The following is a 13,508-nucleotide window of genomic DNA, read 5'->3' as shown; positions in this document are numbered from 1 at the left end:
GGCAAATTTTCTATTGGAGAATAGATTTCAACTAGACTCTCTCAATTATTGACACATCAAGCAGATAAAAGTCAGTAAAGATTTGTATATTTGAATAACATAATTAACAAGCTTGGTCTAATAGAAAATATATAGAACTCTGCATCTAGTAAGTAGAAAATATACTTTCTTCTTCAGCACATGGAACAGTTACAAAAAATGGCTAATGTATTCGGTCATGAAGCAGAATGACAAATTTCAAAGAATCATCATCATTCACATCACATTTCTCTAACCACCCACCATGCCACTATGCTAGAGCTCAGCAATAAAAAGATAAATTGAAAAAAACAAAAAAACAAAAAACTCTCACACACTTGGAAATTTAAGTCCTTGCTACTCAAGGTATGGTTTGTGGCCCAGTCTCGGTCCCTGAAACTTTACCATGCCACTATGATTAAGTGCAACCTTGGAGAGTAACAGTTTAGAAACTTCTGTAGCACCTGACATTGCTGTCACCCAACCAGCATTTAATTTTTATAGCAATTCATTTGTATTGTATTTTACAAAAGTATCAGTCCACAATGGATTGGATAACTAAACTGGTTCTTCATCATAGACTTTGGGAAGCACTCTTTTGTGTGTTATGTTTCAAGCAAGAGACCAAATAAATGACAATTAAAAAATACCCAGAACTGGCCAGGCACAGTGGCTCACGCCTGTAATCCCTGCACTTTGGGAGGCCGAGGCAGGATCACCTGAGGTCAGGAGTTCGAGACCAGCCTGGCCAACGTGGTGAAACCCCATTTCTACTAAAAATACAAAAATTAACTGGGCGTGGTGGCAGGTGCCTGTAATCCCAGCTACTTGGGAGGCTGAGGCAGGAGAATTGCTGGAACCCAGGAGGCGGAGGTTGCAGTGAGCCGAGATCATACCATTGCACTCCAGCCCGGGCGACAACAGCGAGACTCCTTCTCAAAAAAACAAAAACAAAAAAACCCCACTCAGAACCAAATGATTAAAAAAGGAATATGTTCTCATAGACCTATTTTGTTGGATCATAGCTATTTACTTTTTGCCACTCTCAACAACAGCTTGTGTCTCCTCCAGGTTGGGGACCTGCCACCATTTTTGTCTCCCTCCTGCCTGCCATGGCAACTAGTTGAGTAGGTACTCAGTATTTATTTAAGTATTGATTAGGTATTTAAATTTAAATACTCAAATAGTAAATAAATTTAAAGAATTGTTTAAATATTCATTCAACTGAAATGGCAGCTATGGAATCATGCCTCTTCCTCCTCGGTGCCTACTTTCTTGGCCTCACCCAGTGTCATGGAGTTACATCAGAAATCGGTGCATTACTTGGCATATTTTTACTGTGGCCCAGCAAGCAGTGGCTTAGACAGCCCCACACCTCCTCATGCATCTAACAATGAAAAGGAGGAGATAAGAGGGAGTGGAGGCAGTCTTTTTTATCATCCGTGCTTGGGAAGGTGAGCTGGTAGGGCCATCCTTGACATGAAGGAGCTACTTAAACACAAATTGGATTAGCAGGACAGGATTAGAGCCTGCTGGAAGGTATTATATACTTATAAACTGCTTTGTGGAAACTCCTATTGTTTTCATTATAAGCCCATACTTCACAGAGAGTCAATCAAATGAAATATGGAATTAGTCTATTAATAAAAAAATGAGATATAAAATGAAGTGACTACATTTTAATAATGCCAAGAAAGCTGAATTAGGCAATAATGATTCAGTTTAGCCAGACTCTAACTAGATAATCTGAAATTAAGAGTTTTAATATGGATTTCTTCTTACTGAGAAATAAACTCACTAAAAATGGTCTCTATGTCTTCCATCAAGAGAATAATATTCAAATAAGAAACATGATTAAGAGGTGACTTTGAGAAAGAAAAGAGAATATGAGATATTTGAGAAGTTTCAGGCTTATCTGGACTTTCCAGTGAATTGAAGCTCCTAGGTCTAAATGGATAATAATTCCAGTCCCAGGACACTGAAAGAGTCTGCAGATGGGAACACAGAGCTCCTGTCAGTTACCTTGGAGAGATAATGGAGAACAGGAAGCTGACTAAAGATAAAAAGAAGCCAAGGCACTCACTTTCCAAGAAAGACGAAAAAGGTGGGTTAGGACATACACGAGCAGGTGAGCTGGAGGCTGGTTCCTGGCAAAAATTCTAGGAGACTCAAATCTTGGTTCTGCTATTTAATGGCAATGTGACCTTGTACATATTTCAAAACATTGCTATAAGGATTGAATAAGATAACATATGTAAATGGGATAAGGTATGTAAATAACAATATATGTAATACAGCACTTGTAACAGAAAATTCTCAGGCTCACGCCTGTAATCCCAGCACTTTGGGAGGCTGAGGTGGGCAGATCACCTGAGGTCAGGAGTTCGAGACCAGCCTGACCAATATGATGAAACCCCGTCTCTACTAAAATTACGAAAATTAGCCAGGTGTGGTGGCATGCACCTGTAATCCCAGCTACTCGGGAGGCTGAGACAGGAGAATCTCTTGAACCCGAGAGGCGGAGGTTGCATTAAGCTGAGATCACACCATTGCACTCTAGCCTGGGCAACAAGAGCAAAACTCTGTCTCAAAAAAAAAAAAAAAGAAAAGAAAAGAAAAGGAAGAAAGAAAATTCTCAGTACAGCATTTTTGTATTTCCAACAGTTTACAAAGAGGTGGTAGCAATGAGGTACTGACTTGAGGTTCCTCAAGAACAAGTCTCAATTACCTGACCTCACTTTGCTGGTTAGGTGGAGGTATTGGGGGAGAAGGTATTTTTGGACAAGTAGATTGGGAACATATCTTCATTTTGAAAAGGCATTTGATGAAAATATCATAATATCTGCATGAAAAGATTGGATTTTAGGAGAGTTACGTTTCTGAACAAGCACATTCATGGTATAATTCATGGACTGGGTTGGGTGTGGGGGCTGGGTGCGGTGGCCTGTAATCCCAGCACTTTGGGAGGCGGAGGTGGGCAGATCACCTGAGGTCAGGAGTTGGAGACTAGTCTGGCCAACATGGTGAAACCCCATCTCTCCTAAAAACACAAAATTAGCCAGCCACGGTGGTGCACGCCTGTAATCCCAGCTACTCGGGAGGCTGCGGCAGCAGAATCACTTGAACCCAGGAGGCGGAGATTGCAGTGAGTGAGCCGAGATCGCGTCACTGCACTCCAGCCTGGGCAACAATAGCAAAACTCTATCTATGAAAAAAAAAAAAACATTCATGAACTGGATATCTCTGTGCCTCAGTTTCCTTACTTGTAAAATGAATGTAATCATAGCACCTCAATGGCTTGTCATGCAAATTACAGCGCCCAGCATATCGTCAGCACTATATACGTCTCTGTTCAATAAACCGGAAAAGAAGTTTTTAGCGGCATGCTTGTGCAGCACTTGGCCCCAACCTCTTCAAAATTTCCCAGAAACTTGTTAAATTTTCATATGATGTGCATGTCAAATTCTCAGATGATATAAATGTTGGATAATGAAATCAAAATCCAAAAAGACCTTGACAGGCTAGGGCTATGATGTGAAATATGTCAGATAAAATTAAGTCCTAGATAGAGATTTTAAGGAAAAAAAAAAAAAAAAACTTTTTTTTTTTTTTTGAGACAGAATCCTGCTCTGTCACCCAGGCTGAAGTGCAGTGGGGCAATCTCGGCTCACTACAACCTCCGCCTCCCAAGTTCAAGTGATTCTCGTGCCTCAGCTTCCCGAGTAGCTGGGATTACAGGTGTGTGAAACCACTCCTGGGTGATTTTTTGTATTTTTAGTAGAGATGAGGTTTTGCCATGTTGCCCAGGCTGGTCTTGAACTCCTGGCCTCAAGTGATCCGCCTGCCTCGGCCTCCCAGAGTGCTGGGAATACTGATGTGAGCCACTGCACCCGGCCAAGATTATTATTATTATTATTTGTTTTTTGTTTTTTTTTGAGACGGAGTCTTGCTCTGTCGCCCAGGCTGGAGTGCAGTGGCACGATCTCGGCTCACTGCAAGCTCTGCCTCCTGGGTTCACACCATTCTCCTGCCTCAGCCTCCCGAGTAGCTGGGACTGCAGGCGCCCGCCACCACGGCCAGCTAATTTTTTGTATTTTTTAGTAGAGATGGGGTTTCACCATGTTAGCCAGGATGGTCTTGATCTCCTGACCTTGTGATCTGCCCACCTCAGCCTTCCAAAGTGCTGGGATTACAGGTGTGAGCCACCGTGCCCGGCCTATTGTTATTATTATTTTAAACAAAGACCAGCTTGGCTTTCCAGAAGTTTCTATGGATGAAAAAGAGAATTTTGGCCAGGCATCATGGCTTATGCCTGTAATCCCAGCCCTTTGGGAGGCCAAGGCAGGAGGATCACGTGAGTCCAAGAGTTCAAGAACAGCCTGGGCAACACAGCAAGACCCTATCTCTACAAAAAATAAAACAATTAGCTGGGTATGGTGGTGGGTGCGTATAGTCCCAGCTGCTTAGGAAGCTGAGGTGGGAGGACTGCTTGAGCCCAGGAGTTGGAGGCTGCAGTGAGCTATGATGACACCACTGCACCCCAGCCTGGGCAACAGAATGACCAAAAAAAATTTTTTTAATGAAATTTTAGCTGACTCTGAGCTTAGGATGCCTAAAACAGTATGTCTAGCACATTGCAATGTCCAGCTGCATTAGGAGAATGAAAATGTCCTAGTAAAGACTCTATGTGGACATATGTACTTCAAGATGGTGGGCACAGCTTGCCCATCATTAGCTCTTCTTTCCCTTCTCCTCCTCAGGTTTCCCCTAAGTGGTAGCACAGCTGCTACTACTATGGAGATAAGGATGGCTTCAGAACCCAGATAAACAATAAGGAAATGTAAAGCAGAAATAGACTATATTTCCAACTCGTTTGAGTGGCAGAAAACAGTCTCAGGTGGGTATTGGAGGACAGCCTCAAGATTTGTGAAGAACTATAATTAGAAGTTTATCAGGGCACCTAATGGCTCACTGTGCTACAATGCTAAAATAAATTCCCCTCTAATCATGATTACTACAGGATTTATCTATTTCCTATAGGAAATCAAGCTACTCCCAGGTACCTTATCAACTTTTTTCTCATAATAAACCCTGTCCCTGACAAAAGAAGATATTGTCATCCCTACAGTACAGATAAAAAATTGAGGCAAAGAAGTAAAGTGAATTGCCCTGGGTCACACAGAACTGGAATTACAATTTAGCATCGAATCTTGGAGTGCACTACATGAGGTATGGAAAGGAGCATACTGAAATCATATTATAGCCTTCAGAAAAAGGCCTATTTACTTTAATCTCTGGGAGAAGGATTAATAGTATTTTCCTTGGCACATGCCAAAGATGTTGAGTAGACATTTTAGATTCCACAGGCTCATTCTAATCCTTTTCCAAATACTTGGAAAGCCTTAGTTTGACCATTAGGAAGATACTGGAAATTAAATTTTTTCTTTAAAATTAAGGCAAATATTTGCTAGAAACTCCAGAAAAAGCAATTAATCCAGAAAATTGTATAGTACAGCCACGTTGTTTCAGGTCACCTGGGGCAAGAAACTTTCAAGGAGGCATAAATCCAGAGAGCCAGCTCCCTCATCCCCCGCCCCACGACCCATTCCCAGCCCAACCTCATTGTCTAGGGCCTGGATAGATAAAGGTCAAGCGAACTCATGTTTTTAACTTTGAAAGTTCCATGCAAATGTAAGTTATTGTTATAATGATTTATATATCTCAACTAATTATTGAATGAATAAAACATAGAAAACAAAGTTGAGCAAAACAAAATAAAAAGCAACTACTATACAATCAAGCAGTAAGAGTCTTTTGTACCTATTTACAAATTGGTTATTTTGTTTTTTTAAAACTTTTTTGGAGACAGGGTCTCACTCTGTTGCCCAAGCTGGAGTGCAGTGGCACGATCATGGTTCACTGCAGCCTCAAACTCTCGGGCTCACGTGATTCTACCACCTCAGCCTCCTGAGTAGCTGGGACTACAACAGGTACACGCCACCACACCTGGCTAAATTTTTTTTTTTTGGTAGAAACGGGGTTTTGCTATGTTGGCCAGACTGGTCTCAAACTCCTGAGCTCAAGTGATGCTCCTATCTTGGCCTCCTAAAGCGCTGGGATTACAGGCATGAGCCACCTCATCCAGCCTACAAGTTGGATATTTTCTAAGGCTCATCTCTTTGGTCAGGCCATGAGGAAATAAGCCAGAAGCTACAGCCAACCACTAAGGTTCTATGTGTCATTTCCCTTAAATTAAGTAGAGAAAATGGTGATTTATCCATGAAAAACTATGTTTTATTCTCTTGACACGTATCCCAGAAGAGAAAAGACCATTACTCAGTATACCTGGTGGTAAGAAGAAGAAAGAACTTCCTAGTTGCATTTTATCAGTCTGAAAATCTTACACCACAATTTTAGAATTATCTAATTCAGTGGTCACCAACCTTTTTGGCACCAGGGAACTGTTCTGTGGAGGGTAATTATTCCATGGGAGGTGGGGCGGCGCAATGGTTTCGGATGAAACTGTTCCACCTCAGATCATCAGGCATTAGTTAGATTCTTACAAGGAGCGTGCAACCTAGATCCTTCACGTGCGCAGTTCACGACAGGGTCGTGCTCCTTGAGAATCTAATGCCACTGCTGATCTGACAGGAGGCAGAGCTTAGGCCATAATGCTTGTTCACCCACTGCTCATCTCCTGGGGTCTGGCCCAGTTCCTAACAGGCCTGTATTGTGGCCTGTACTGGTCCATGGCCTGGCGATTGGGGACCCCTGATGTCACTCATTTACCTAGACCGGCAAACATCATGGCCAAAATTGATTGTCCATCTTTTTATCTATACATACACATAGTCTCATCTACTGAAGGTCATGATTTTAAAATACATTTTGGTGGGATTCTTCCTTTCTCTCAGAGAAAAGAGATACACATTTAGAACCTATATAAAAGTAGATCAAAGCATTGTTAATAATCAGCAAAAGGTGAGTATGGTAGAATCTTTCCAAATAGCGGGCAATGTCACTATTCAGAAGAGAAGCAAATTTCAACACCTTTCTTTTTCTCATACTAAAATCATGCCATTACCTTTTTGTTTGCAGCCACTCCATCCTCACAGTCGAGCACTGCACAATCTACATTCAGGGACGGAATCTTCTTTATTTTCTTTTCATCATTTCCAGGTACATAAAGCACTGCCCTCCGGGGGATGTACTTGTGATGGGATGAGGAACTATATCCAAGTCTGGGGATATCAGCTGCTAGAGACGCTTTCCTGCAAGACACGTGATTGGGGTTAGTCCAGAATGAGATTTCTGTATTTATAAACTTGTGAAAAACTATATTTTAATGCAAAATTAAAATAGAACACATGGATAATCTTTTTTTATTTTTATTTTTTTGAGACAGGGTCTTGCTCTGTCGCCCAGTTTGAAGTGCAGTGGTGTGATCTCGGCTCACCGCAACCTCCACCTCCAGGCTCAGGTGATCCTCCCACCTCAGCCTCCCCAGTAGTTGGGACTACAGGTGTGTGCCACCATGCCTGGCTAACTTTTTGTATTTTTTGTAGAGATGGGATTTCATCATGTTGCCCAGGCTGGTCTTGAACTCCTGGGCTCAAGGGATCCATCTGCCTTGGGCTCCCAAAGTGCTGGGATTATAGGCATGAGCCACCATGCCTGGCTGGATAATCTTTTAAAATTATGGTAGAATACCATCACACATAAAAACTAAGAAAACAATAATAGCAGAAATAATCAATGAACTAAATGTTATTTTGGCTGAGGTTTAAAAAATAGATAGGACTGTTTACTGACATCTTCTGAGAGAAAGAGGAGGGTGTATGTATTTCTTCTTGGAAAACACTTCCAGTATTGTTATACTGTCTAGATAGCATCTATGGAGAAAAAGGAAAGAAAATGTCTATCCAAAAGGTACTAAACAACAATACTATCTACAATTATACCTAAAAGTAAAAAAGTAGAAAAAAAAAAACTAACGAAGTCTATGGCCCTTGCGCCCTGCCAATACATCTTTTAAAGGGCGAAAATCAGTGATTCACATCCAATTTTAACAAGACAAGATAGACTGGTTCTTTTTAAGCGAGTAGGAAGGACAGTGAATGCCTCTATAATTGTAGGCAACTTAATTACTGGTAACTTTGGATTCTTCATCTATAAAAATAATACTCAATTTGTAGGTTGTTGAGAAGATTAAGTTAAAGGAAATAATGAACATGAAGCACTTAGCCAGAGCCTGGCAGATATTTTAGCTACTTGAAATGGTCGTGGGTGTAGCAGGAGTACCAGCAGCTGCTGTTGTTATTAATGGAGAATCTCTAGCTGTCAGTAGCCCCTGCCTGCTTCTAAACTATGCTCTTTCTTTCCCTTGCCTATCATACCAAGTTCAGTCTCTGGTAGAAATAAAAAGTGTTGGCCAGAAGCTCCTTTGGCTTACCACCACTCTTGCCTGTTCCATAGTTTATCCTGTGAAAACCATGCTTTAGCTCATACGATATGGTAAAGGAAGATGAAATCAGCTCCCATAATCAGGACGAGCGATACAATTTTCGGGGCCCGGTGAAAATGAAAATGCAGAGGTCTTTGTTTATAATTTATTAAGAACTTCACAATGGCAACAGAAGAATATTATATCAGCACTAGGTATGTCTAAGAGCACAAATTACATGTCCATGAAGCCAACCCTGCCCATAAGAGATGAAGTTCTATGTCATGAAGACTGCCAATTAGGCCTCAGGCCATGTGTGGTGGCCCACGCCTCTAATTCCAATACTTTGGGAAGCCAAGACAGGCAGATCACTTGAGCCCAGAGTTTGAGATCAGCCTGGGCAACATAGCAAAATCTCGGCTCTATCAGGAAAAAAACTCAAAAAGCAAAAATTAGCCAGGCATAGTGCATATGCCTGTAGTCACAGCTACTCAGGAGGCTGAGGTGGGAGGATTGATTAAGCCCAGAAGGTCGATGAGGCTGCAATGAGCTGTGATCGCAAAGCTGCACTCCAGCCTGAGCAACAGAGCAATACCTTGTCTCAAAAAAAAAAAAAAAAAAAAAAAGGCCCCGCGTGGTGGCTTACGCCTGTAATCCTGGCACTTTGGGAGGTCAAGGCGGGTGGATCATGAGGTCAGGAGATGGAGACTATCCTGGCCAACATGGTGAAACACCATCTCTACTAAAAATACAAAAATTAGCTGGGTGTGGTGGCACACACCTGTAATCTCAACCACTTGGGAGGCTGAGGCAGGAGAATCGCTTGAACCCAGGAGGTGGAGATTGCAGTGAGCGGAGATCGCACCACTGCACTCCAGCCTGGCAACAGAGCAAGACTCCGTCTCAAAAAAAATAACTGCCAGTTAAGAAAAGTTAAAACCCGGCCGGGCGCAGTGGCTCACTCCTGTAATCCCAACACTTTGGGAGGCCGAGGAGGGTGGATCACCTGAGGTAGAAAGTTTGAGACCAGGCCGGGCGCGGTGGCTCACGCCTGTAATCCTAGCACTTTGGGAGGCCGAGACGGGCGGATCATGAGGTCAGGAGACCAGAATATCCTCGCTAACACAGTGAAACCCCGTCTCTACTAAAAATACAAAAAATTAGCCAGGCGTGGTGGCGGGCGCCTGTAGTCCCAGCTGCTCGAGAGGCTGAGGCAGGAGAATGGCGTGAACCCGGGAGGCGGAGCTTGTAGTGAGCCGAGATTGCGCCACTGTACCCTACCCTGGGTGACAGAGCCAGACTCCGTCTCAAAAAACAAACAAACAAAAAAAGAGTTCGAGACCAGCCTGGCCAATATGGTGAAACCCTGTCTCTACTAAAAATACAAATATCAGCCGGGCACAGTCGCGGGCGCCTGTAATTCCAGCTACTTGGGCGGCTGAGTAGCGAGAATCCCTTGAACCCGGGAGGTGGAGGTTGCAGTGAGCAGTGAGCTGAGATCGCGCCACTGCACTCCTGCCTGGGCGACAAGAACGAGACTCCATCTCAAAAAAAAAAAAAAAAAAGAAAAGAAAAGAAAAAGAAAGAAAAGTTAAAACCCTGGCAAACTGATGTTTTACTCTCCCTAGATAAACAGCATGATCTTAAAAAATATATATGTCAGCTATATCTTCATGAAAACCCTGGACATCAGTAGTTAACACTATCAAATACTTTGCACGGTTGTAACATTTCACCATGATTAGTGTGCTTGTGACAATGTATCGCAAGAAAAATCACTGTCTTTTGGGGCCTTGCAAGTTTGTGTGGGGGCCCTCATTCCTTCTTGTAGCCGACCTTACCTTAAGGAATTCTAAAACTTGAGTCTGGGTCTTATTTTGCCACAACATAAGCACTGTATCATGTGAGGTATGGTGAGATAGAGATGGATTTTAAAAGTGTACATGGCTTATGAAACATTTCATTTAATATAAAACATATTATTGCCAGCTAATTGAAGACTGCCTGAAATATCTGTCATCGTTTTTCATTGATTGAAAATATCTGGTTTATCTAAAAACAGGGAAAAACATAATGATGTAACAGCAACAACCACATTTTACTTATCATTCACACTGGAGACTAGAATTTGCAACATATACATTTCCCTAAAAATACCAAGAAATGTTTGGGGCAAATTCTCTGCTCATCAGGATTTAATGTAACCACACATGTGAAAATCTAAGAGAGGGGGAAGATGGTGGAGTAGAAAGCACCAGCAATCTTCCCCACCCAGACAACAATTGCATTAGCAAAATCTTCCTGCTGTAACTATTTTGAAACCACTTGGAATCTATTGAAGGCTTGCAACTTCTCGGGGAAGGCTTGGATATTAAATAGTAGTTAATTTTGGTCAACTTCAGCTCTTAGCAAAGCAGCAGCTACCCATCCCCACCTCTCAGTCACATGGTAGGCAGCTGTGCCCATGTTCCTGGAGCAACCTGCACATAGCTTGAGGGAGCCAGGGTAGGCAGAAACAAAGACCCTGACCCTCCAAATATCAAGGATCTGTGCTCTGATCACTGATTGCTGGTTCTAATCACAGAAGTGCAGACAAAGAGGCTGAGAGCCACTGTTACTGTATGTCCCTCCAATGTTGCAAGCCCCTCTCCCTTGGGCTGAAGTGACCTCCAGGTAATTTAAAGGGCCAGCACCTCCCCCATTAATTTTTTGCTTTTTTCCCTTTTAGAAGCCAGACATTAAAGACTAGGACATTCAAAAACAAACACATATATATAGGGGAAAATAGAAATGACCATGGATGCCCAGAGAAAGGCTCAGAAAAGACCTGAGAAGCTGGGAGTGCTAGCTCACACCTGTAATCCTAGCACTTTGGGAGGCCGAGGCAGGGGGATCACCTGAGGTCAGAGTTTGAGACCAGCCTAGCCAACATGGTGAAACAATGTCTCTACTAAAAATACAAAAAATTAGCCAGGTGTGGTGGCGCATGCCTGTAATCCCAGCTACTTGGGTGGCTGAGGCACAAGAATCGCTTGAACCTGGGAGGTGGAGGTTGCAGTGAGCTGAGATTGCACCACTGCACTCCAGCCTGGGTGACAGAGTGAGATTCTGTCTTAAAAAAAAAAAAAAAAAAAAAAAAAAAGAGGTCGGGCGCAGTGGCTCACGCCTGTAATCCCAGCACTTTGGGAGGCTGAGGCGGGCAGATCATGAGATCAGGAGTTTGAGACCAGCCTAGACAACATGGTGAAACCCCATCTCTACTAAAAATTCAAAAATCAGTGGGGTGTGGTGGCAGGTGCCTGTAATCCCAGCTACTCTGGAGGCTGAGGCAGGAGAGTTGCTTGAACTCGGGAAGTGTAGGCTGCAGTGAGCTGAGATCACACCGCTTGCACTCCAGCCTGGGTGACAGAGCGAGACTCTGCTCAAAAAAAAAAAAAAAAAAAAAGAAAAAGAAAAGAAAAGACTTGAGGAGACCTTACATTTATACCTCAGGCTTATATTATCCTCAGCATACACACAGTACACAACCATCAAATAAGTAAACAAAAACAGTGAGCCCAGGGGAGGGGGAGAATCTGATTTCTAGATACCACACTGTTAGATTCAAACATTCACTTTTCAACAACAAAAAAATCACAAGACATATGAAGAAAGATGAAAACATGGCCCAGTCAAAGGAAGAAAAATAAGTCAACAGAAACAGTCCCTGAAAGAGACCTGATGGCAAAGACTTTAAAACAACTGTCTTAAAGATGCTCAAAGAACTAAAGGAAGAAGTGAAGGACATCAAGATAATGATGTATGAACAAAATGGAAATACCAGTAAAGAGATAGAAAACTTAAAAAGATACCACAAACCCCAGAACTGAAAAGCACAATAATTGAAATGAAAAATTCACTAGAGGGATTCAAAGGCAGATTTGGCAGGCAGAAGAAAGAATTAGCAAACTTGAAGAGAGGACAATGGAAATTATCAAGTCTGAGGATCAGAAAAAAGATGAAGTGAAGTGAACAGAGCGTAAAGGACCTGTGGGACACCATCAGGCAGACACACACACACACTGTGGGAATTCCAGAAGGATAAGGAGAGAGAAAAGGGTAGCAAGAGTATTTTGAAAAGATAATGGCTGAAAACTCTCCAAATTTGGTGAAAGACTTGAATACAAACATCCAAGAAGTTAAATGAACTCCAAGTAAGATGAACTCAAAGACACCCAAATCTAGACACACTAAAATCAAACTTTCAAAAAGTGAAAGACTTCCAGTTCTGAAATGGTGGCATAGAAGTAAGCTGGCTTTAGTACCCACCCCTCCCCAACAGAAAAATAAAAACAAATATACAGTGCTGAAATTATCACCAGAAGGACCTCAGAACTCAAATATGAAGATGAGACAGTTCCCAGGACCCCAGAAAAAACCCTGAGCAGATGGTAAGACAATTGGATTTCTACATCCATAACAACATTCTCCACATTATGCCGATCACCAGGCATGCAAAAACATCTCCTCCAACTCACAGTTTCTACACTGGAAAAAGTGCAATTGAGGTGGACATTCAGCTTCTCTACCATCTTGGGTTCCCTGGCAGGAGGCCTGCTCTGCCTTAATCCATGGGAAGCATCGCAAGTGCCTGAAGGGAGAAATATCCCTGAGGACAGACAGAGGCAAAGCAGGGAGGTGGGACTACCATCCCCAGCTCTGGAATCTCTGTTGTGTAACTCAGCAAAAGGAGATGCCAAATCAGAGTGGCTGTTTAGCAGTACCACGCTATAGGAGGTTTGTCCCACAGATCCCCTGGGCATGGACCCCTAGCCAGCCTTCCCACCCGGCCAAGAAAATCCCCTGGGGACCTCCCCCATTCAGGAAGAGCAGCGTTCTGATAGTTTACTAAGAGCTGAGGTGAACCTGGGTTTAAGGCTCCACCTAGAGCTGAAAAGGAGGCAGTGACCTAGCAGCAAAAAGCCTCTAAGCAAATGTATCCAATAAAATACAAAAACAAGCCAGCCAGAGAAGACTGGATTAAATGAATAATCCTTCAATGCAAAGA

The 13,508-nt window shown here is 42.7% G+C and overlaps 1 protein-coding gene across 8 annotated transcripts in view; it reads right to left on the bottom strand.

Annotated features, from left to right (window-relative positions):
- Positions 1-13,508, bottom strand: part of CLYBL (citramalyl-CoA lyase) — a 302,823-nt gene that overhangs the window by 129,370 nt on the left and 159,945 nt on the right. For all 8 annotated transcript variants that reach the window (XM_063697478.1, XM_031001395.2, XM_055360009.2 and 5 more), the window contains exon 2: positions 7,103-7,289. In XM_063697478.1, coding sequence (XP_063553548.1) covers positions 7,103-7,289 — 187 coding nt within the window. The remainder of the gene's footprint in view (positions 1-7,102; positions 7,290-13,508) is intronic.

This window comes from Gorilla gorilla, chromosome 14, assembly GCF_029281585.2.
Source record: "Gorilla gorilla gorilla isolate KB3781 chromosome 14, NHGRI_mGorGor1-v2.1_pri, whole genome shotgun sequence".
NCBI lineage: Eukaryota > Metazoa > Chordata > Mammalia > Primates > Hominidae > Gorilla > Gorilla gorilla.
Note: the sequence above shows the minus strand (reverse complement) of the source record. Positions and strands in the feature narration are given on the sequence as shown.